The 25,449-nt window shown below is 41.6% G+C and overlaps 1 protein-coding gene across 3 annotated transcripts in view; it reads left to right on the top strand.

The window, feature by feature from the left end:
- arfgef3 (ARFGEF family member 3) overlaps positions 1 to 24,980 on the top strand; it is a 116,257-nt gene extending 91,277 nt beyond the window's left edge. For all 3 annotated transcript variants that reach the window (XM_051650864.1, XM_051650865.1, XM_051650863.1), the window contains 3 exons: positions 4,523 to 4,853; positions 8,687 to 9,565; positions 21,814 to 24,980. In XM_051650864.1, the coding sequence (XP_051506824.1) occupies positions 4,523 to 4,853; positions 8,687 to 9,565; positions 21,814 to 22,005 (1,402 nt within the window). In that variant the 3' untranslated portion in view covers positions 22,006 to 24,980. The remainder of the gene's footprint in view (positions 1 to 4,522; positions 4,854 to 8,686; positions 9,566 to 21,813) is intronic.
- The last annotated feature ends 469 nt before the right edge of the window (positions 24,981 to 25,449 follow it).

The raw sequence follows: 25,449 nt of genomic DNA, 5'->3' as shown, positions 1-25,449 counted from the left end.
CTTTGTCATGTTCCTCAAACCATTCCTGAAATTTTTTTGCAGTGTGGCAGGGTGCATTATCTTGCTGAATAAGACCACTGCCATCAGGGGAATACCGTTGCCATGACGGGGTGTATGTGGTCTGCAGCAATCTTTAGATAGGTGGTACGTGTCAATGTAACATCCACTTGAATGTCAGGACCCAAGGTTTCCCAGCAGAACATTGCCCAGAGCATCACACTGCCTCCGCCGGTCTGCCGCTTTCCCATAGTGCATCCTACTGCCATCTCTTCCTCAGGTGAACGACGCACACGATCCCAGCCGTCCACATGATCTAAAAGAAAACATGATTCATTAGACCAGGCCACCTTGTTCCATTGCTCCATGGTCCAGTTCTGATGCTCACGTGGCCATTGGAGGCGCTTTTGGCGGTGGACAGGGGTCAGCATGGGCACTCTGACAAGTCTGCAGCTACGCAAACCCATACGCAGCAAGCTGCAATGCACTTTGTGTTCTGATACCTTTCTGTCATGGCCAGCATTAAGTTTTTCAGCAATTTTTTTTCTTCTGTGAGATCGGACCAGACGGGCTAGCCTTCGCTCCCCACGTGCATAAATAAGCCTTGGGCGCCCATGACCCTGTCGCTGGTTCACCGGTAGTCCTTCCTTGGATCACTTTTGGTAGGTACTAGCAACTGCATACCGGGAACACCCCACAAGACCTGCAGTTTTGGAGATGCTCTGACCCAGTCGTCTAGCCATCACAATTTGGCCCTTGTCAAAGTCACTCAGATCCTTTCGCTTGCCCATTTTTCCTGCTTCCAACACATGAAATTCAAGAACTGACTGTTCACTTGCTGCCTAATTGCACCTTGACAGGTGCCACTGTAACAAGATAATAAATGTTATTCACTTCACCTGTTAGTGGTTTTAATGTTGTGGCTGATTAGTGTATAAATAATATTTTATATTAGATGTGGTATACAATTATAATAAGATTTTGTTGTATATAATTGTAAGTGATATAAGTAAAATATGGTCATCTCTAGAAAAGGGGGTTGCATTGTGGCGTTACAATTGCATACTGCTCAACATCATTCAATTCTTGAATTAAAATAAATAATTTTAGAATGAAAATGAAAATAAAATAGAAAAATAGTTAATTAATGAATGAGATTATAATTGAATTTTTATTTTTAAAACATACACTGATCAGCCACAACATTAAAACCACTGACAGGTGAAGTGAAAAACATTTATCTCATTACAATGGCAGCTGTCAAGGGGTGGGATATATTAGGCAGCAAGAGAACAGTCAGTTCTTGAATTTCGTGTGTTGGAAGCAGGAAAAATTGTGATGGCTAGACGACTGGGTCAGAGCATCTCCAGAATGGCAGGTCTTGTGGGGTGTTCCCGGTATGCAGTTGTTAGTACCCACCAAAAGTGGTCCAAGGAAGGACAACTGGCACCAGGGTCATGGGCGCCCTAGGCTCATTGATGTGCGTGGGTAGCGAAGGCTAGCCCATCTGGTCCGATCCCACAGAAGAGCTACTGTAGCACAAATTGCTGAAAAACTTAATGCTGGCCATGATAGAAAGGTGTCAGAACACACAGTGCATCGCAGCTTGCTGAGTATGGGGCTGCGTAGCTGCAGACCAGTCAAGAGTGTCTATGCTGACCCCTGTCCACCGACGAAAGCACCTACAATGGGCACGTGAGCGTCAGAACTGGACCAAAGAGCAATGGAAGAAGGTGGCCTGGTCTGATGAATCACATTTTCTTTTAGATCATGTGGACGGCCGGGTGCGTGTGCGTCGTTTACCTGATGAAGAGATGGCAGTAGGATGCACTATGGGAAGAAGGCAGACCGGCGGAGGCAGTGTGATGCTCTGGGCAATGTTCTGTTGGGAAACCTTGGGTCCTGACATTCATGTGGATGTTACTTTGACACGTACCACCTACCTAAAGATTGTTGCAGACCACGTACACCCCGTCATGGCAACGGTATTTCCCTGATGGCAGTGGCCTCTTTCAGCAAGATAATGCGTCCTGCCACACTGCAAAAATTATTCAGGAATGGTTTGAGGAACATGAAAAAGAGTTTAAGGTGTTGACTTGGCCTCCAAATTCCCCAGATCTCAATCCGATTGAGCATCTACTGCATGGGATGTGCTGGACCAACAAGTCCGATCCATGGAGGCCCCACCTCACAACTTACAGGACTTAAAGGATCTGCTGCTAACGTCTTTGTGCCAGATACCACAGGACACCTTCAGAAGTCTTGTGAAGTCCATGCCTCAATGGGTCAGAGCTGTTTTGGTGGCACGAGGGGGACCTACATGATATTAGGCAGGTGGGTTTGATGTTGTAGCTGATCGGTGTATGTAATTGTTAAGAATAACATGAGAATGACTTTTCTTTTTTATTCTCTCTCTCCTGCTGTGCTTGACACAGAAAAATAGGGTAAGACCGCTGCAGACAGAACTGGCATGCCTTACTGGTCTTCCATTTCAGTGTGATATGTTGTGCTTTTTAAGTATTCATTTTGTACATTATAGGCTAGAACAATGCTTGAAACTGCATTTGTTTGCTTGTTGTTTTCTATTATTTTATCGGCTGGATGTTTTTTACACTGTGATTCAAATTTTCTTAAGGGGTGAGATTGTGATAGAAATGCCAATGCTGGATTAAATTTAAATCAAATTTGGGATTTTCAATTGATTTAAACATTTAATCACGATCAACGTTGGGAAACTTTCTCAAAACATTAATCCACTACAGTTACTAATGACTTCTCTAAAATTGTTATTAAATTACTGACTTTACTAATTGATTTTAAGTAGGACTGGATAAAAATATTGATTTTACGATGCATCGCAATCTTAAATCCCAAGATCGATCTTTTACTCTATGCGCAACCATCTACTACTATGAGAGGAAATCACTCACTTTTACAACTAAATTTCACACTATGCGACAAAAATGTCTTTGTTTGACCACTGGCTGGTAAATGTTCAGATTTCTCTCACCAGTGATTGTGTAGTATAGTGGGGAAGAAGTTCAGCACAGAGCGTTTCGTGTAATACGTGTCCAAAGACGAGATCAATGCGATTCATTTGTCACTGAATATTGTCTCTTTTAATATTCTTTCTGTTCTTTACAGTCAGTTGTTGATCAAAAACATTTCATTTGAATCACGCATAGTGCGGATGAGGTAAAGAAGCCATTTGAGTCCTCTCTCGTTAACATGCGCTCATTTAAAGAACAGACGGTTTTCTTAAAGAGACAGTACCGGTTTTTAGCACGTGTTCAACATTAATGTAAATACTTGTAAATAGGACAAATTATGCATGGAAACACTAAACATGTAACAAAATATAATATATGCAATATAATATAATTTTATTGATGGAATACATGGATTTGTTCATTGTTAAAAAGCTAAAATGTGACCAAAAACTAATGAAATATAATTAGTAGGTCCCCTGTATAATTAACAGCATTATCTGGGAGAGAATTGATTTTATATGTAAGCAAAGTAGACATTATAACTGAAATATATCCATAAATTGATATTGAATTGAATCAAGAGCTTAAGAATCTAATTGAATCGGGCAGTCTATATCAATACCCATCCCTACTTTTAAATTACATTCTAAAACACTTTTCACAAGTTTTTTTGCATTAAACAAATTCATCATGTTTCTCCACTATAATAACTCGTTAGGCAGTGCACGTCCTTCGACTTTCACAGAAAATAAAACAGACATACATATAAACTTCATTCATGTTTTAAATGTCTACATAAATATTGTTTTAGAAATATATTCATCCCAATAATTTAAAATGTAATGCACTACACTACTTTTGTACTAAAAGCATTACAGTAATTGATTACTTTGAAATTAGATCACACCCAACACTGATCACAATTAATCGAATTTTTATAGTGAACGCATTTAGTTCCTTTTAAGGTAAAGAAAGCAAGTAATACGTGTGTGTGTTTTGTTTGGCACTTTGTAAACTTTGTGCTTAGTACTGTACTATTGTACTCTGAGGTACTGTACAAAAACACAGATACTATATTACTCAAACTTCATCAAAGTGCACAGGAAATGAAAACACTGAATTCAGTGCAAATCTGCAAATAAAATAAGTAACATAACATTTCCCACATTTCATTGACATAATTGTACATATTTATGATTTAACTGCACATGTTAACACATTGACTTTGACAGCCCTTGTTAACTGTGTAATAATAATCAAATAAATAAATAAACAGGTTTATTAAAATGTAGAAAATGTACAACAATTTCTCAAGTTAACATGCAAAGATGTTTTATAATGTATTATATTTCTGATACTGCAAGGAAATCATTTAGGTGATTCAGTTAACAAAATAGTTTGGTAACACCTGTGTTAACATAATGTTTCTATTGGTCTCCCTGTGTTAAACATTCATATCACTCGTGGAAATAATGAATTTGTTGAAATCAAATGCAATGAATGTGAGTGCTGTTATGTTGTTGTGTTCTCTGCAGGATTCCCTTCAGAACTCTAGTTGTAAGTTTACTGTCCCATCAAGTCTTGCTGCAGAACCTGTATGACATCCTCCTGGAGGAGTTTGTGAAGAGCTCTGAGGTCCAGGGTAGAGTCACACCAGTGTCTGAGCCCAAGCCTGCGGGATTTCTGCAATACATCTCAATGCAGAATCTGGCCATCATCTTTGACCTTCTGCTGGACTCGTACCGCACAGCACGAGAGTTTGACACCCGTCCAGGGCTCAAGTATCTGCTCATGAAAGTCTCTGGAGTGTGTGGAGCAGCTAACTTATACCGCCAGTCCGCCATGAGCTTCAACATCTACTTTCAGGTACTTTTACAGTCTTTATCAATCACTATTTTCAAGGCAGGAAAATGGACAGTTGTGTATACCATATGGCGCTCCATACGTTTTTGACTTGGGTGGCCCATGAGGGGCACAGACTCATTCAAGAGTGGCATAAAGCATAACTCAACTTTCCCAATAATAATAATAATAATAATAAGTTCTGCACATTTTCAGGAATTTCTGGAGTCAAATATAATTTAGATTAATACTTAATTAATTGTAAATGTTAATACTACAAAACACAGAAGACTCCAAAACCCGCCAAACCCGCTCTACGAGTGCGCTTCTGTGTCACCGTCTTGTGGATATGACATGCAGCACAATCTACAGTGAATGTTCTTGCCATATTTCATGTCGGATGCCAGTATGTGTTTCCTTGAATCACATCATTTATTAAAGAATCGTAATCAAATTGTTTCCATTAATTATACATTTTTAAGCAAGTATTAACACTAGTGGTCAACCAGTGTGGATTTTTCAATGGCCTATATACTAGGTTTCCACAAAATATATTTATAAATGTATACTTTAAACATGTACCTGTGTTAAGATAGTAATATTGCATAATATTGATTACCACAAAAATGTATTTTGACTCATCCCTCCTTTTCTTTAAAAAAGCAAATATCTTGGTTTCAGTGAGGCACTTACAATGGAAGTGAATGTGGCCAATTTTTGAACATTAAAAACTCACTGTTTCAAAAGTATAGCCACAAGATATAAACAATATGCTTGTTAACACTCTTTTAGGCCACGTCCAAACTAATACATTTTCATTTTAAAACAAAGCATTTTTCTCTACGTTTTGGCCTTCCATCCACACTGAAGCCCCGTTCACACCGCGGGCGGCATGTCGCTAGACTTTGCGATCTGTGTCGCTGGTGGGCGTTCCTACTGCTGCCACCTCTCTAACGTTATTGGTGGACAGCACAACTGGCCATAGTAGCGTTTGAAATGCTGATTATGATGATACTGCTGATAAAACTAAGATATTCTAATTTTACAAGGAATCAATTGTTTTGTCTCTAAAAGTGCACATTCTGCAGGGGAGAGTGTTTTATATAAACTGCAGCAGTGCTTAATGCGTCATATCATTAAACAAGACGAACGTTATATCAATATATTAATCAAACTCACTCAGAATGCCAACTCGGTTTTCCATGCATCATTTTATTAGGCCATAACTATGTGTGTGATTAAAGACAAATGATATAGAACAGTGAAACTGCTCACAGAAACTTTTAACTTCTCCTCCGTCTTGCCTGCACTTGACTCCAGTATCTCGCACTCACCCTGCCTGGAGATGGATGACGTAAGCTCCTCTGTCTTCACTCTCACTGGTAGTTGCTCGCGAATGTCGCTTGTCATTTGCATAAAGTTGTAATTTTCTCAACTTGTCTTGTCGCTCCCCACAGCGATCTCTGTCGCCAACGGTCACGACAGCTCATGTCGCTGTGCTCTCATTGAAAATGAATGGGACGGTGTCACTGGCGGTGTGAACAGGGCTTGAGACGGCATTTTTGACAGCGAAAACTGAGCTTTTTGAAAACGCTCTCCCAAGTGGATAAATTTGTAAACGCCATCTTTGCGTTGTAGTGTGGACTGGGAAACGGATATATCTGAAAACTATGACGTATTTGTTGTCCAGTGACGCAGTCATGAGATCCATTCAACCAAAACAATCAAAATGGTGGCCCGTGGTATAGCGGTGCTGTTGTGTCTGATATTCACTTTGATTGTTCAAGATAAATGTTACTTTGTACAGCCTTCATATTGCATTCCTTCAAAGGTGACGGAAAGTTTACTCTAAATTGGTGCAGTGGTGGCTCAGCAGTTAAGGCTCTGGGTTACTGATCAGAAGGTCAGGGGTTCAAGCCACAGCACCACCAAGATGACACTGTTGGGCCCTTGAACAAGGCCCCTGACCCTGCCTGCTCCAGGTGCACTGTATCAAAGTAGTAGTTGCAAAGCAGTTCTCAATCATTAAGCCATATCGGAAATTTATGACAAGCGATCACTAATGATCAACTGTTGATGATGATGATGTAGTGTTGATGAAATAAGTGTTTATATTGTAATGTACTGTAGATCATTGTAGGAGTGCACATTTTATAACCCTTTATTTGTTTGAATGAGCAGCTGGAAGCAGTGAAGCGCAAGCATTTCAAAATAAGTGTCCCCAGTGTATTTCAAAGTTAAAGGTTTGTTTTGGTATGGGGATATTGTATCAATTTTATTTGTTCAGGTCTTGAAAAAGGCCTTAAAAAGTCTTAAATTTGATTTTAATAACCTTGCAGCAACTCTGGTTACTACCATGGTAAACTGATATATGATTACCATATTCGTATACTATTGTATGGTGCTTGGTGCTTCAAGGAAAAAAAAAACAAAAAAAACATGGTACTTCGATATATGATTAATATATTAATGTAGTCTACCATTGTATTAACATTAACAGTGTGTCCAGGTAATGGTACATGTCCAAAAAACATGGTAATGCCATGGTACTTATATTTGTATTTTCATGTAGGCTAATACATGTTTTGATACTCTTTTGGTTGAAAAATGTATTTACCTGCAGAAGTCGTTTACAAGCTGCAAACGTGTTGAACTTTATAAAGACTTTCTTCATCACTGGCATATGATAGGACGCATTTGCATGTTTGGTTTCCATTGATTGTAGATCCACTGCAACCAGCGTTATCTTTATTTTCCATGTTATAAAATAATCTTATTGGCAAGTGAGAGCACATACAAATTATTCAGCAGCGCACGCGCAGGCTTTCTGAGGCATTCAGATTGAATCGCGAACCGATTCAGACTGCTCTCCTATCATGTGTGACCAATTCATTTTAAAGAACCAACTCAGATGAGTGATTAATTTGAGATCGGACATCTTTAGTTTTGATTCAAAACTAGCGATAGTGAGGGGTTTGGGTAGCTTAGTGAGTATTGACGCTAACTACCACCCCTGGAGTGGCAAGTTCGAATCCAGGGCGTGCTGAGTGACTCCAGCCACGTCTCCTTAACAACCAAATTGTCCCGGTTGCTAGGGAGGGTAGAGTCACATGGGGTCACTCCTCTTCGTGTTCACTATAATGTGTGGTTCTCGCTCTTGGTGGGGCACGTGGTGAGTTGTGCGTGGATGCCGCGGAGAATTGCATGAAGCCTCCACACGCGCTACGTCTCCGCGGTAACGCGCTCAACAAGCATGTGATAAGATGCGCGGATTGACGGTCTCAGACATGGAGGCAACTGAGATTCATCCTCCGCCACCCGAATTCAGGCGAGTCACTATGCCACCACGAGGACCTAGAGCACATTGGGAATTGGGCATTCCAAATTGAGGAGAAAAAAAAAACAGGCTGTAGTAAACACCGGGTACAAGGCATGATGTAGCGGTGTAGCTTTTCTCTACGCTATGCCACTACCTAGTCAAAAATATAGCTTCACTACTGAAAAGCTACTTGACTTAAAAACAAGAGAAGCTATCACCTCGCTACTCAGAAATGTAATTAAGCTAATAGCTTCACTATTTGTAGCAAAGCTACTGTCCATCACTGCCAGTTTATATTGTCATATTTATATTTTAAGCCTTTTTAATGTACATAAAGTATAGCATACAATTAATAATCCATTTTTATAAAATACAGGGAATAAATTTTTTTTTTACTTATCTAAATTATCAATTAATTGAAGAAATAATCGAAGATTAATCGATTATAAAAGTAATCATGAACTGCAGCCCTATTTTGAGTGTTAAATGCCTTTCTGTTTGATGAAGCATTTTTAATGTTGTCCTGTATGTCCTTCAGGCTTTGCTGTGTGCCATGCTGACCAACCAGGAGAACATCACTGTGGAGCTGGTGAAGAAGATCCTGAGTGAGGAAGAGGAGGGTGGCTCTGACTCATCACAGCAGTGCTCCTCTGAGGATGAAGATATCTTTGAGGAGATGGCTCAGGTGAGTCCTCCACGCGCTCGCGAGAAGCGCCAGTGGCATGTCCGCATCCCTTCTCTCAGCAAGCAGCCCGCCAGCAGCGTGGACTGGGCGTGGCTGGTCAAACGGCTGCACAAGCTCTGCATGGACCTGTGCAACAACTACATACAGATGCATTTGGACCTGGAGAGCACCCTCGGAGAGCAGCCCACCCACCGGGCCAACCCGCTCTTCTTCTTGCCCCTTTTTAATTCCGAGACCTCCACACCCTCTACCGGGGTTCTGTCAGGTCACGGGACACCCTCAGAGGACAGTGTCCGCCTCCACCTGGATGAGACACTCTCAGAGGAGGTCCACAGCCCTGGTGTAAGCCTCCCTCATCTGAGAGGAGACAGGAGGGACACAGGGAGTAAGAAGGAATGGTGGGAGAGTGCAGGGAACAAGCTGTACACCATCGCCACAGATAAAACCATCACCAAACTGATGATCGAGTACAAGAAACGCAAGCAGCAACAGCACAGCCACACCACGTTTTCCAAAGATGTGAAAGTGGGCGAGAAAAGGGGTGAGGCCATGAGCCTGCAAGGCCCAGACTCTCCAGGGCCCCAGAGGCCCCAGCAGCTAGTGGAGCAGGGGCCAATGCGTCACTCCTTCAGCGCAGGGCCCGAGCTGCTGCGGCAGGAGAAAAGGCCTCGATCGGGGTCCACGGCTAGTTCGCACAACATCTCACTCAGAGATTCTGAGGCACAGATACAGGTAAGACAGAGTTCAATGAGTACACCGTAAAAATGATTTTTCCTAATCTGTATTTTTTAGTCTGGATTTCCAGTTAAAATACAATATATAAACATTCCTAAAACAATATACATTTTCTTGAGAAGTGAGGCAGTGTAAGATTAGTCTTTTAGTGTAGATCTCAGTGGGAAAAAAAATATCATCAGAACTTTCAGAAGTTATCTAGGATGCCTAATGTTTTTCTCCAGAACTCCATGTGGCAATGTGGAATGTTCCTCGCATTAAGACACCTAAATGAAAATTATGAGGGACGAAATCACGACATTCCTTCATGTTTTTGTGTCTAGTGCCATTTCATAGAAAGATAGAGACTGGCTCATCTAAAGTGACACAGTGACCTGGGCTCTTATTAGGACAGAGCAGTTTCTTTTTTATAAAAAAAATTATGCAAATACAGTTTCATGGCCAAATTATTTATGGATGGTGAATTTAATTATAATTTGTAAATATTTCAAAATATTTATGGAGATTGAGAAAGTAAACAGGGGAAAAAAAAAAACATGGAGGAGAAGCATGGTCGAAGGAGGAAAGGCTCCTTTTTTCCCCTTCTGAAAGAGTGAATAGTGTGGAAATATTTTGAGATGTAGTGACTAATTGATTTTATATTGATTTGGTAACACTTTAGAATAGCTATACATTATGATGTGTTTATAAAGCATTAGTTTATAGTTAATTATCTATTTATAAATCATTGTTCTTACATTGTTAATACATTTAAAAGAGTAGAAACAAATAGTATGTTATACATTTATGTTTTGTGTTGCAAATGATTTATTATTGTTTAACCCCTTAAATGTCTTACCGGGCCGCAGGGGGCAGTGAACACACACACAAAAAATATTATGGTTTTATTCAGTAACCGTCTGTTGATCTGAACAAAATAATTTGTTTTAAAGCTTAGACGCTTATCTTTACAATGAATATAGCTGATCTGACCAATTCTAAAATACTGCTTTTGAATTTGCTGACAAATTAGAACTGTTCCATTTCATAATTTGCAAATTTGTGATCATAACTATCATAATTAGAACCAGTAAAATGCAAAAAAAAAATTTTTTTAAATTGGCAAAGCCATGTATCTATGGAACATTCTTGATTAGTAGAATACAATGTCATGGTTACTTGTGTAACTTCCGGTCCCTGATGGAGGGAACGAGACATTGTGTCGATGTAGTGACACTAGGGGTCACATTGGGAGCCCGAGACACCTCTGGTCTTTGATAAAAGGCCAATGAAAATTGGCGAGTGGTATTTGCATGCCACTCCCCCGAGCATACGGGTATAAAAGGAGCTGGTATGCAACCACTCATTCAGGTTTTATGCTGAGGAGCCGAGACAAGGTCCGGCCATTTCAGTGGGTAGTTCAGCGTTGTGGCAGGAGGGACACTGTCACTCATTCGACGTTGTGTCAATGTAGTGACACTACGGGTCCCTATACAAAACGCTGCAACTGGCTGGACTGTGTTACGTGAACTGGCGGTGTGTGTGACGGGCAGACAACTGTGTGCCTCGTAGCCAGCGCACCAGGCCGACACATAACCTCCCCCAATATAGTTATGAGTGTCGAACGGCCCTTTGGGGACAAGTCGACTACCTAAAAGATAGAGACAGGCTAACCCAGTCGTGGCCTCTTTTCCCCTTCTTTTTTCCACCCCCTAAAAAAAGGGGGATTATCCGACTGGGCCGACCAGGTCTAGTCGGGGGGTGTCCCTCCCAAGGGGAGGACACCGCAGAGACCACACCACGCCCAGGGAGAGGGGGGATATTTAAGTGGAAAATACGTCACATGGTCTTGCCGATCATGTGGAGAAGTCTCATGGTAGGTCCTACCCAATGGGGGAGGAGTTACTACAAACATGGAGACTGTGGCAGAGGGGCCTCTGCCCAAGGAAGATGCAATTTGCCAACAGGTAAACAAATTAGTGGAAGATATACATCACATGGGGTTGCCTACAGGGAACCACCACATGCGGAGCACCTACCCCAGAACAAGGCTTTTAGTTAGCACGTGTACTGGGCCGGCAGCGAGTCTCTCCAAACACTCGACTGCCACAGGGCTCGGAGAAAGTCAACCAGGGAACATAGCTTCTGAACACTACTGGGAGTTAATGGCGCACGTCTTCAGCTCAGAGGAGGTGAAAGGCGCTATGTGCAAGTGATACACCCAGCTGGCTATCCCGGGCTTATCCGCTTGTATTGCGTGCCATTACCTGGGATGAAACCGGTTCCACCCGGAGGTTGTAGAACCTTGCAAAGGTGTTGGGTGTTGCCCAGCCTGCTGCTCTGCAAATGTCTGTTAGAGAGGCACCCCTGGCCAGGGCCCAGGAGGCCACTACACCCCTAGTAGAATGGGCTCGTAGCCCTACCGTGGGCGGCACGTCCTGGGAGTGATATGTCATAGCTCTGGCGTCAATGAGCCAGTGGGCGATCCTCTGCTTGGAGACAGTGCTTCCTTTCCACTGTGCACCAAAGCAGACAAAGAGTTGCTCAGAGATCCTAAAGCTCTGCGTGCGATCCAAATAGATGCGTAAAGCGTGCACCGGACACAGCAGCGACAGGGCTGGGTCTGCCTCCTTCTGGGGCAGCGCTCGCAGGTTCACCACCTGGTCCCTAAAAGGGGTCGTGGGAACCTTGGGCACATAGCCCGGTCGGGGTCTCAAGATCACGTGAGAGTAGCCCGGACCGAACTCCAGGCATGTTTCGCTGACAGAGAACGCTTGCAGGTCTCCTACCCTCTTGATGGAAGTGAGCGCAGTCAGGAGGGCAGTCTTCAAGGAGAGTGTCTTAAGCTCAGCTGACTGCAAAGGCTCAAAGGCGGCTCTCTATAGGCTCTGAAGAACTACAGAGAGGTCCCATGAGGGAACGAGGCACGGTCTAGAGGGGTTCAGCCTCCTGGCACCTCTCAGGAACATGATGATCAGGTCGTGCTTCCCTAAGGACTTACCGTCCACTGTGGTATGCTGCTATAGTGGCTACGTACACCTTCAAGGTGGAAGGGGACAGCTGCCCTTCCAACCTCTCCTGCAGGAAGGAAAGCACCGATCCGACTGCGCATTTCTGGGGGTCTTCCCGTCGGGAAGAACACCACTTAGCGAACAGACGCCACTTAAAGGCATACAGGCACCTAGTAGAGGGGGCCCTAGCCTGAGTGATCGTGTCTACCACGAATGGTCTTCTGCATCCCATCCAGGGGCCAGACATGGAGATTCCAGCGGTGCAGAGGAGTGTGAGGTCCGAGAACCACGTCTGGGTGGGCCAGTAGGGTGCTACCAGGACGACCTGCTCCTCGTCCTCCCTGACCTTGCACAGTGTCTGTCCAAGTAGGCTCACTGGGGAAAATGCATATTTGCGCAGTCCAGGGGGCCAGCTGTGTGCCAGCACGTCTATACCGAGAGATGCCTCGGTCAGGATGTACCAGAGCGGGAAGTGGGAGGATTCTTGGGAGGCGAACAGGTCTACCTGTGCCTGTCCGAATCGACTCCAGATTAGCTGGACCACCTGAGGGTGGAGTCTCCATTCTCTCCTGAGGGTAACCTGCCGTGACAACGCGTCTGCTGCAGTGTTGAGGTCGCCCGGGATGTGAGTGGCTCGCAGCGACTTGAGGTGCTGCTGACTCCAGAGGAGGAAATGGCAGGCGAGTTGTGACATACAACGAGAGCGCAGACCACCTTGGCGGTTGACATATGCTACCGTTGCCATGTTGTCTGTCCGAACTAACATGTGCTTGCCCTGGATCAACGGCCGGAACCTCCGCGGGGTGAGCAGAATTGCCAGCAACTCGAGGCAGTTGATGTGCCAACATCAGTTGCAAACGGCACCCCAGCCCATCTTGGAGGCATCTGTCATGACCATGACGTGCCTGGAAACCTGCTCTAGGGGAACGCCTGCCCGTAGAAACGTGAGGTCGGTCCAAGGGCTGAAGAGGCGGTGACAGATTGGCGTGATGACCACGCGATGTGTCCCGCGGCGTCATGCCCATCTCGGGACTCGAGTCTGAAGCCAGTGCTGAAGCGGTCTTATCTGCATCAACCCGAGCGGAGTGGCCACCGCTGAGGATGCCATGTGCCCCAGGAGCCTCTGAAAAAATTTCAGTGGAACCACTGTTTTCTGTTTGAACACCTTCAAACAGGTCAGCACCGACTGTGCGCGCTCGTTCGTGAGGCGCGCCATCAATGAGACTGAGTCCAACTCCAAACCGAGAAAAGAGATGCTCTGAACCGGGAGGAGCTTGCTCTTTTCCCAGTTGACCCGAAGCCCTAGTCGGCTGAGGAGCGAGAGCACCAGGTCCCTGTGTGCACAACACATCCCGAGAGTGAGCTAGGATTAGCCAACCATCGGGATAGTTGAGAATGCGAAAGCCCACTTCCCTTAGCGGGGCAAGGGCTGCCTCTGCGACCTTCGTGAAGACGCGAGGGAACAAGGACAGACCGAAAGGGAGGATCTTGTACTGATACGCCTGACCCTCGAATGCAAACCGCAGGAAGTGTGTGTGTCAAGGTAGAATTGAGACGTGGATGTACGCGTCCTTCAGGTCTACCGCCACGAACCAATCTTGATGCCGGTTGCTCGCTAGAGTGCGTCTTTGCATCAGCATCTAGGACGGGAGTCTGTGTAAATCCCGGTTCAGTACTCGCAGGTCCAAGATTGGCCGCAACCCACTGCCTTTTTTCGGTACAATGAAGTAGGGGCTGTAAAATCCCTTCTTCATCTCGGCCGGAGGGACAATCTCATCAGACGTACCGGTGGGTGGGGCCTCGTAGCGGGGCGGAGCCTGAGGTGCCACACCATGTTGTGGCCGTGCTGAGTTCAGGGACATCAAAGTACTTACCTGGCTCCTTGTGACCACCCCCGGAACAGCTTGGGACGGGGGAGGAAGAGGCCTGTGCTCGTGACCCGTGGAGACTGTCACAGATTTGTGCTACAGCTGGGAGCTCAGGGGTGGGGAGACCACCACTGGAGCGCCAAACTTGCCAAATAGAGTGGTGGACGGTGGTCATGATGACGGCCGTGCACACTGGATATGTGACCCAGGGAACAAGGAAACCGCTATTGCTGAACTCTTGGGTACTGCAGAAACTTGGGCATGCAGCGCAATTAAATGCAATGGTAACAAAAGATTCTCCTCCTGGCCCTCGACCGGGGGATGGAGTGGTCTGCTTACCAGCTCCAGAGCAGCGGGATTCGTTGTCCCTGAGTCGCCCGTCTCAGGGGCGCTTCGAAGCCTTTCGCGGGTTCTTGGCGGCTGTGAGACGGGTGGCGTCTGCTTCCTGCGGTGGGCTCCACGCTGGGGCCAGGCCGCAGGGGCGGGCTGTGGCAGAACCGGTGCAGTCACCGCAGGTGGACGCCCTTGGCGAAGAGCAGACGGGGTGCGGATCTTGAGCCGCGCTGGGGAAGGATGTGCCGGATAACCTCCGTCTGCTGCTTCACCGCTGAGAACTGCTGGGCAAAGTCCTTGGTGTCGCCGGACTGGCCAACTTGGGAAATGGGGGCAGCAAGGAACCGTGCCTTTTCGGCCTCTCCCATCTCGACCAGGTTGAGCCAAAGGTGGCGCTCCTGGACCACCAAGATGGACATCGCCTGCCCGAGAGACCGCACCATGACCTTCGTCGCCCGGACGAAGGTCAGAGAGCGAGGTTGGTCGCTGAGCGCAGCTCCTGCATCAATCCCGGGGCAGAACTACCCTCGTGCAGTTCCTTTAGCGCCTTGGCAGACTTGCAGGAGAGCCATGCCGTGCAGGGCGGAGGCAGCTTGTCCAGCGGCACCGTAGGCCTTGGCCGTCAGAGACAACGTAAACCTACAGGCCTTGGATGGGAGCTTTGGGTGTCTGTGCCAGGTGGCGGCGCTCTGCGGGCATAGGTGCACCGCGAGCACCTTTATCCACCGAGGGGATTGCCAAATAGCCCTTGGCGGCCCCACCATCGAGGGTAGTGAGGGCGGGGAAGCTGAAAGATCGGGACCGGGCAGTAAAAAGTGCCAGAGGTGTCTCGGGCTCCCAAGAGTGACCCCTAGTGTCACTACATCGACACAACATCGAGTGAGTGACAGATGGGGAACGACCAGATTTGTTTCACTCAGAGACCAAACTACAGTGAGCATTAGTGTTTGACATCAAGTATGATAAACAGATAAACATAATATTCGTGATATTCAGGAAAATAGATGTGAGATACAAAATGGCTCATTGCAATATAAAGCAGACGATTCTGAATCAAACAAGCCCACATTCAACATGATATGTAGATCCTGAAATATTACTCAAAGAGTGTCATGACGAGCTATGGTGGCTAATCGCTAATGGCAAGTTGTTTTTTTCTGACTTCTCTTATTTGCATTCTAAGATATATTATGTCAAAAAGAAAAATAACAACAAAAATTTACTTTTGGGAACTATTTGGTGAGTATTCTCAGCAGTGTTTAAAACCACAAGAACTGTTTACATTTTTTTTTTTCTTTCTCATATTTCAAAGGGTTTTCTATAAAATTAATCCATGCAATTAATTCAATTTATGGTTTTTCATCCTTAGTAAACAACTTGTTAACCATTCCTAGCTAATGTATTTCCTTTGATGCAGTGGTAAAGAAGTGTTTTAGAACATTAAGAAGGTATAAATCCATAATTAATAAAGGAATTATTTATACATTCATAGATGTAATGAATTGGACAAATATGATTGCTTAAAGGAATATTCCAGGTTCAAAACAAGTTAAGCTCAAAGTGTGGTATAATATTAATTACCACAAATATAATGTTGACTTGTCCCTCCTTTAAAAAAAAAGAAGCTAAAATCTGGGTTACTGTGAGGCACGTACAATGGAAGTGAATGGTGCCAATCCATAACCATTAAAATACACAAGACGTTAACAATATTCATTTTAACATGATTTTAGTGTGATAAAATCGCTTACTAACTTTTCCTGTGTAAAGTTATATCCAATTTTACAACTTTATTGCCATGACAACATAACAGTGTAAACCCCAAAACCCTAAAATGACCATAAAAGTGACAATTTAAACAACTTTAAAGCTCAGATAATACACAAGTTTTAACAGAAGATTTTATGTAAGTGTTTATATAAAATTAGAATCTTCATACTTAAACCCTATAAATATTGGTCTATTCACTTCCGTTATCCAATTCATATACATACATCCAGTTCATTACATACTGTATGTAAAGGCATATATAATTTATTTATTAACAATGAATTTGTGCCTTTGTTTATTGTTCTTAAACACTTCTTTACCAATGGCTTGCATCAACTAAAATACATCAGTTAGTTATGATTAACAAGTTGTTCACTAAGGATGAAAAACGATTGTCAAACTGCTTACTAAACAATAATGAATTGTTTGCTACATTGAACATAAATTAATAACATACAATTTTTATGTAGCGTTGTAGCCTATTAATGTATTACAAATGAAGGAACAATAACTTATTCATTATCAATTAACTATAAACTAATGCTTCACAAATACTTTATACTGTGTAGTTATTATAAAGTGTTACCATTTGTTTATTTATTTTTATTATTTGTGTATTTATTTAACTGTTAATTTACTTTCTTAAATGTTCAAGGTTCTTTTCAAAGTTACGATTTTGCAATCTTGTTATTTAAAATGCTAATTTGGTGTTTCACAGGCAAGTCATTAAGAACAACAATATTGTTTGTTTATCTTTCAACATTGTTTCTAATGTAATACAATACTGTGATAATACCATTCCATGATCAAATCTCCAGCAGTTATTGTGATATGATAATTTCATACTGGCACATGCCTGTGTAAGACAGTAAGACTTAACCCAGCGGCAAATAGTTTTTCTAGTCCTAAACATAAATCTACTCAAATTTAGTGAGTTTTATGCTTAAAACAAGACCAAATGATTTGCCAGTGGGGTAAGAAAATAAACGTAACCCTTGTGCGTCAATTTAAAAAAGTAACCCAGAGGTCCTTAGAGGACAAAAATGTCCGCATCGAAAAACTGCCATAAAAATATAATATATGAATATTATTTTCCACTTTCACTGACTTAGATTTTTAACCAACATCAGTCCTGATCATAACTACCAAATATTCATTCATTTTCAGGATTTTAACCATTTAAATGCCAGTTTGTTTACATAATGCCACTGTTGTTTTTTTACACACACACACACACACACACACACACACACACACACACACACAAATTTCTCAATACACACATACAAAACACACAATTTGAGTTGCATCATTTAATCAATTGGCTGCAGTGCTCTATAAAACAGCAAACAGAAAATAGGAAAAAAGCATGCATTTGCTCCATAGGCTAAACATGAGAAAAATGGCGCATCTGGTGGAAAATATTAACATTTAAATTTTGAAGTAAGGGCTCTGGAATGAAAGCATAATATCATAGAATTCATGATTTTATGCTTTAATGGCACTGGGATCAATTATTGCAATTTTAATGGGTTTCAATGGGGACATTTTTGTCCTTAAGGTCCTGAGTGTAACTATTTTGTGTACACAGTGTATTATAGATGTATTATAGGAACTGAGGTTTAAATATCAAAATTCCCCCCAAAATACACACCTTTGGCATTTATGCCATTGGCATTGACACAGCTAGAATGATCGAAAAAACAAAAATGAAAAAGACAAAAATGTCCAGAAGGTCGCACAAGGGTTAATTCATGAATATCAGAGCCTGATTTCTTCTGTTTTTGTGTATATCTCAATCTAAATTGTTTCAAAAATTCAAACAAAATCTAACATAATACAAAGGCAACCTGAGTAAACACAAAATACAGTTTTTAAATGAGAATGTTATTTATCGAAGCAAAAACGTTATCCAGTACCAACTGGGCCTGTTGGTTACTACATCCCCAAATCTATGAAACTGCACTCATAATGGGGTTCAGTTGAACTAGACACACCCAGGCATGATTACTGCCAGCCCTGTTCAATCAAATCAACACCTAAATAGAACTTTTTCAGCAGTATGAAGTTGGCTAAAAGGTCTCACCCAGTAGCACACTATGCCAAGGTCGAAAGAAATTCCAGAAATGATGTGGAAAAAGTTATTTGAAACACATGAGTCTGGGAAGGGTTATAAAGCTGTTCCGAAGGCTCTGGGAATCCAAAGAACCACAGTGAGAGCCATTATCTCCAAATGGAGAAAACTTTGCACAGTAGTGAACCTTCCCAGTAGTGGCTGACTTTCCAAAATTCCTCCAAGAGCACAGCGACAACTCATCCAGGAAGTCACAACAAAGCCAAGGACAACATCCAAGGAACTGCAGGCCTCTCTCACATCAATAAAGGTCAATGTTCTTGACTCCACTATCAGAAAGACACTGGCCAAAAATGGCATCCATGGAAGAGTGCAAGGAGAAAACCACTGCTAACCCAGAAAAACATTAAGGCTCATCTGAATTTTACCAAAGCACACCTTGATGATCTTCAAAGCTTTTGGGAGAATGTTCTGTGGACTGATGAGTCGAAAGTGGAACTGTTTGGAAGACAGGGATCCCGTTACATCTGGCGTAAATCAAACACAGAATTCCACAAAAAGAAAATCATACCTATGGTCAAACATGATGGTGGTAGTATGATGTGTGTGGATGCTTTGCTGCTTCAGGGCCAGGATGACTTGCAATAATTGAGGGAAACTGCTCTCTACCAGAAAATCCTAAAGGAGAACGTCCAGTCATCAGTCTGTGAGTTGAAGCTCAAGTGCAACTGGATTATGCAGAAAGACAATGATCCAAAGCATAGGAGTAAGTCCAACTCCGAATGGCTCAAAGTTAAATTAAAGTTTTGGAGTGGCCTAGTCAAAGTCCTGACTTGAACCCGATTGAGATTCTGTGGCAGGACCTTAAATGTGCAGTTCATGCTCAAACCCTTCAATGTGGCTGAACTTAAGCAGTTCTGCAAAGAAGAGTGGGCCAAAATTCGACCACAACGTTGTGAGAGACTGATCTCCAGTTATTGGAAGTGTTTGGTTACAGTTGTTGCTGCTAAATGTGGCACAACCAGCTATTAAGTTTAAGGGGGCAGTTAGTTTTTATACACACAGTGCATCCGGAAAGTATTCACAGCGCTTCACTTTTTCCACATTTTGTTATGTTACAGCCTTATTCCAAAATGGATTAAATTCATTATTTTCCTCAAAATTCTACAAACAATACCCCATAATGACAACGTGAAAGAAGTTTGTTTGAAATCTTTGCAAATTTATTAAAAATAAAAAATGAAAAAAATCACATGTACATAAGTATTCACAGCCTTTGCTCAGTACTTTGTTGAAGCACCTTTGGCACCAATTTCAGCCTCAAGTCTTTTTGAGTATGATGCTACAAGCTTGGCACACCTATTTTTGGGCAGTTTCTCCCATTCTTTTTTGCAGGACCTCTCAAGCTCCATCAGGTTGGATGGGGAGCGTCGGTGCCCAGCCATTTTCAGATCTCTCCAGAGATGTTCAATCGGGTTCAAGTCTGGGCTCTGGCTGGGCCACTCAAGGACATTCACAGAGTTGTCCCGGAGCCACTCCTTTGTTATCTTGGCTGTGTGCTTAGGGTCGTTGTCCTGTTGGAAGATGAACCTTCACCCCAGTCTGAGGTCCAGAGTGCTCTGGAGCAGGTTTTCATCAAGGATGTCTCTGTACATTGCTGCATTCATCTTTCCCTCGATCCTGACTAGTCTCCCAGTTCCTGCTGCTGAAAAACATCCCCACAGCATGATGCTGCCACCACCATGCTTCACTGTAGGGATGGTATTGTCCAGGTTATGAGCGGTGCCTGGTTTCCTCCAGACATGATTCTTGCCATTCAGGCCAAAGAGTTCAGTCTTTGTTTCTCATGGTCTGAGAGTCCTTCAGGTGCCTTTTGGCAAACTCCAGGCGGGCTGTCAAGTGCCTTTTATTGAGGAGTGGCTTCCGTATGGCCACTCTACCATACAGGCCTGATTGGTGGAGTGCTGCAGAGATGGTTGTTCTTCTGGAAGGTTCTCCTCTCTCCACAGAGAAATGCTGGAGCTCTGTCAGAGTGACCATCGGGTTCTTGGTCACCTCCCTGACTAAGGCCCTTCTCCCCCGATCGCTCAGTTTGGCCAGTCGGCCAGCTCTAGGAATTCCTGCGATGCAGGAATTCCTTAGTTTAAGAATTCCTTGAATTTACCAATCAAGTTGTAGAAACATCTCAAGGATGATCAGTGGAAACAGGATGCACCTGAGCTCAATTTCGAGTGTCATGGGAAAGGCTGTGAATACTTATGTACATGTGATTTTTTTCATTTTTTATTTTTAATAAATTTGCAAAGATTTCAAACAAACTTCTTTCATGTTGTCATTATGGGATATTGTTTGTAGAATTTTGAGGAAAATAATGAATTTAATCCATTTTGGAATAAGGCTGTAACATAACAAAATGTGGAAAAAGTGAAGCACTGTGAATACTTTCCGGATGCACTGTGTGTATGTGTGTGTGTGTGTGTGTGTGTGTGTGTGTGTGTGTATATATATATATATATATATATATATATATATATATATATATATATATATATATATATATATATATATAAAACTGGATTTTGTGTTTACTCAGGTGGCCTGAGTTTGAAGTTCTAAAACAATTTAGTATGAAAAAATACACAAAAATAGAAGAAATCAGGATACTTTTTCACAGCACTGTATTCTCTGAAACCAATTCTTATTGTCTTATGCAATGGTTAGGACACCATAATTATTAACAGTGTTTGCTAAGACAAGCATCACAATTAATACAACTGATAAGTAAGGTTAGTAATCTAAACAAACCTTTAATCATGAGCATTAAACTTCAGTGTCTAACTCGTCCCGCACCGTTTGTGCTAAAGATATGAATGATACCTCAAATTGCTTGACTTGCTGAGAAGAGGTTAGCTATTACTTTTCGAATTGGTCAAGCATACGATTCTTGCCTGTTGTGAAATAAAAACAAATCCCATAGACTTTAATTGAATGAGGGAGCCGTCATATCTGGAGATCAGAATATTATGGAGACTTGGGGGTGGGCCAGTGAATGGCCACTCAAAACATCCTAGCAACAACCTAGCAATCACCCACAAAACCCTAGCATCGTTAGGGTGAGTTTTGTTCGGGCAAGCGCCACTCACATTTTCCCCAGAAACTCTAGTTATTATTTGATGTATACTTGGATGATTTGCCTCTTATTCTGCTCAGGCTTGGACCAACATGGTGCTGACAATCTTTAATCAGATCCAGCTCTTGCCGGACTCCACGTTCATTGCGCTGCAGCCGGCGGTGTTCCCCTGCATCAGTCAGCTGACATGTCATGTGACTGACCTCAGGGTACGGCAGGCAGTGCGCGAGTGGCTTGGACGAGTGGGACGTGTTTATGATATAATCCTGTGATGACCAGCAGCCTCGTCTTTAGATCCATTTTGCTTGTGATTTATGTTTTTGCCAACACTATTACCTGCTTAACTTTGCGAAACCTTTTTATCGTAATGCACAGTGATTTCTGTGATACGATTTCTTGTTGTGAATGTTCTTCAATATTTATGCTGTTATATTCAGAATCTATATTTTTATTTATTTATATCTATGAAGTATTGCCACATATATAGTTATGCTATTTTTTTTTTTCTTTTTTTATTCTGACATTTGACTTTAAAATACCCTGAAGATTTCAATCTGTTAAAATCATTGCACTCTGAAACATTACAATAATGCTCTTTTGTAAATGCATTGCCTAAAATACGGTGGTCACAAAAGTATTTGGACATTTAAGTCAAACTTAAAAATGTTTGAATTTGATTTGATTTGATAACAGAATATCAAAGCAAGTGGAGTCTGTACTTAAATGCAGCTAGAGATTTTTTCCAGATCTAACTTTTGCAATGACATTTAACAAGATAATATCCTGCAGAGTAAGTCATGTAGTTTATTAAATTAGCTATGGACATGTTTCACTAACATTTGACATTATGACCAGTGTCATAATACTTATAATCTAAATTTTGAAGTCTTTATATCTATCATTTTAAACATAGAAAAATGTGTACTTGTACTGTCTTCAAAATAAGTGCCACTAGATTCAATATTTTGTTATCTAAAGTAATTACATTTCAATATTTGTGTGTCTTCGGTGCCCAAATACGTTTTGGGGCCACTGTAGCTAAAGCATATTATCTTATGCTTTGCTAATGCAGTATTATGTTGCAAATATTATCATCACAATGCGTTTCATACAAAGTAGTCCATGTAACTGACATGTAAAAGATTTACACATATATTTCACACCAATTCCAGATTCTCTAAATTAACACTGCAAAACACATTAACACATCCTTTTGTAGAGTATTTGGCCAAATCAACAGTACATACATTTGAAATCATTAACCCAGATATTTTAGCTTCAACAGCTTGTGTTGTCAATAAATATGTGATCACAGGAATCATGTTCAGTGTTAACAAGAAAGCTACCTATCCACAAGTGCTTCACAAGCTTTCAAAACGCTCACACACCTCATGATTCAGTTTAAACATCCAATGTCTATCCATACTATCAGAGTGATTATCAGCCAGACCCTAGATTTCACTACTCTCAATCCAGCGGTAATCTATAGTTCAGCATACCACATACTGGCTTTAATGTTCACCAAACAAGACTAAATCAAAGTAAACTTGAATAAACTTTAGTAAAGTTATAATATTGCCTGTTTATTTCAATACTACAACAATAGTATGATTTTCATAGCTGCAGCATATACTATCTGAATGTACAGAAACTATGTCTCAAACGGTTACATTTTAAATTGGTGAATATCTGTAATCTGTATTGGATTTGTTTGCACTTTTGAGGCATACAGTTTTATTGCTTTAATCATAGTTCTTGTCCTGAAGGACTGCAGTTGCTTGAATAACAGTTTGTCATCTGCATGTATTATTTATTGTAGATTTTCTTTTTGGTGTGTATGAAAATGGAAATGTGTATATTTTATTTATTTCTTGATGCTTGCAGTTTAGTGTTATTATGAGAAACTTTGCTCAACACATGACAAGCTTCTTTTTGTATGCAATTCATATACAGTTATTTCAAAAGGAAGGGTACTATGCTGTGTATTTTATGTGCAATGTTAACTAAAGTAATTTGGGACCCATATATCAAACATATTCTTTACATATGTGCACAAAGCCTATATGTTACATAATCATAACCAGAATGTATAATCCTTTGCTCCATTTGATTTTACCCTGTTTTCAGTTCATATTTGTGTATGGAAACTGCTGGCCGTAAACAGCAAGAAGAGATTTAACTGGGCAGTAAAATGGACCAAAGAAAAACGTGTTTATGTCGATATGAACGTGTTCTGAAATCTACTATTATTATTATTATGTACTTTTTTTTTTTTAGCAAAAATGCATATAGCAAAAAAGTTGTTATTTTTCCCTCTTTGAAAAAGCTGATTTGTCAAGAGCATTAAAAGTTTGTTCTTGGATTATTATATTTTTAGGTAATAATTGAGGTCTACATTCTTCTACTTTGGAAACAACTCTTTTGTAAGAAGGGGACTAACAGCACACAATTCAGTTTGATAGACTATAAGATCGTGAAAATGTTCAGACAGTGTTTTGGTTCTGGTTAAATCAGAACAAGGCGTTTTAAACTGCTGGGGATATTTTTAAGAGGATTTTTTTTGTGAACAATTGGTTTGATTTCTAAACCTAAACTTGCATCTCTTGGTCTAAATCATTAGAAAACACGATGGATTATTTTTTGCTGACAAATTAAAAGCTAAAAGAAATTTCTGTGTAATACTGCAAACAAGTGTGGCAGGGAGGAGTGTGGCAGGGAGGAGTGTGGCAGGGAGGAGGGTGGGGCTGGGTCGTGATGCTGCACACCCAGCCCCTAATCAGGCTAATCAAACCCTAAGGTGACCGGAGGCGGCAGCTGCCCTGTATGTGTTTATGTTTGTGTCTTTTTAAGTTTATTATTAAACATTATTTATGTTGTTAAGCTGGTTCTCGCCTCCTCCTTTCCCATTACTCCTGTTACAATATGTCTTAATTTTAGCTATCCTTACATATGTTAAATCCATAATGCCACTTCATTCCAAGTGCACTCCCATTAATTATACCAGAATGTACCACATACTTTTTAAATCAGATGGCAAGAATATATTTGTTTGTTTTGTTTTGGAGGGAGTGGCCTCTTATAATATGAGTCTGGGTACCAGTACTTACAGTAATTGATTTCATGCTGTTAATTATTAAACTTCTATCAGTCAACTGCAGTACATGTGCATCATGCTGAATGTGTTCTAAAGTGTCTGTTAGACGATCATTTGTGTTCTTAGGTGTTATAGAATAAAAAATCAGAGTTATCCACTGTGTGTTTTTGGTGAAAGTGGCTGGGCTGATGTATCACATCACACATAAAATGTGCATACACTTTGATTGGCAAGGCTTCTGGTGTGATGTGCATTGAACTCATTTATCTTTCATCAGTAATCCTTCTTGGTCATCATTTTATGGGGTCAAACTAGTGGTAGACAGATTTTCAGATCTGATGCAGATGGAATGATAGCCAATATAATGCTGATGGCTATATCATAAAACACACACACACACACACACATATATATATATCACACATATATATATATATATATATATATATATATATATATATATATATACAGTACTGTGCAAAAGTCTTAGGCACATAATATGTTTCACAAAAACATTTGTCTTTAGATGGTTATTTTTATCTTCTACTTTAGTGTGTCAATAAAAAATATAGATTTTAGATTCCCAAACATTTATTTTGCAAATAGAAGAGAAGAGAAGAAC

The sequence above is a fragment of the Myxocyprinus asiaticus genome, chromosome 23 (genome assembly GCF_019703515.2).
Source record: "Myxocyprinus asiaticus isolate MX2 ecotype Aquarium Trade chromosome 23, UBuf_Myxa_2, whole genome shotgun sequence".
Taxonomy (NCBI): Eukaryota; Metazoa; Chordata; class Actinopteri; order Cypriniformes; family Catostomidae; genus Myxocyprinus; species Myxocyprinus asiaticus.
This window is presented reverse-complemented; position numbering and strand designations above follow the sequence as displayed.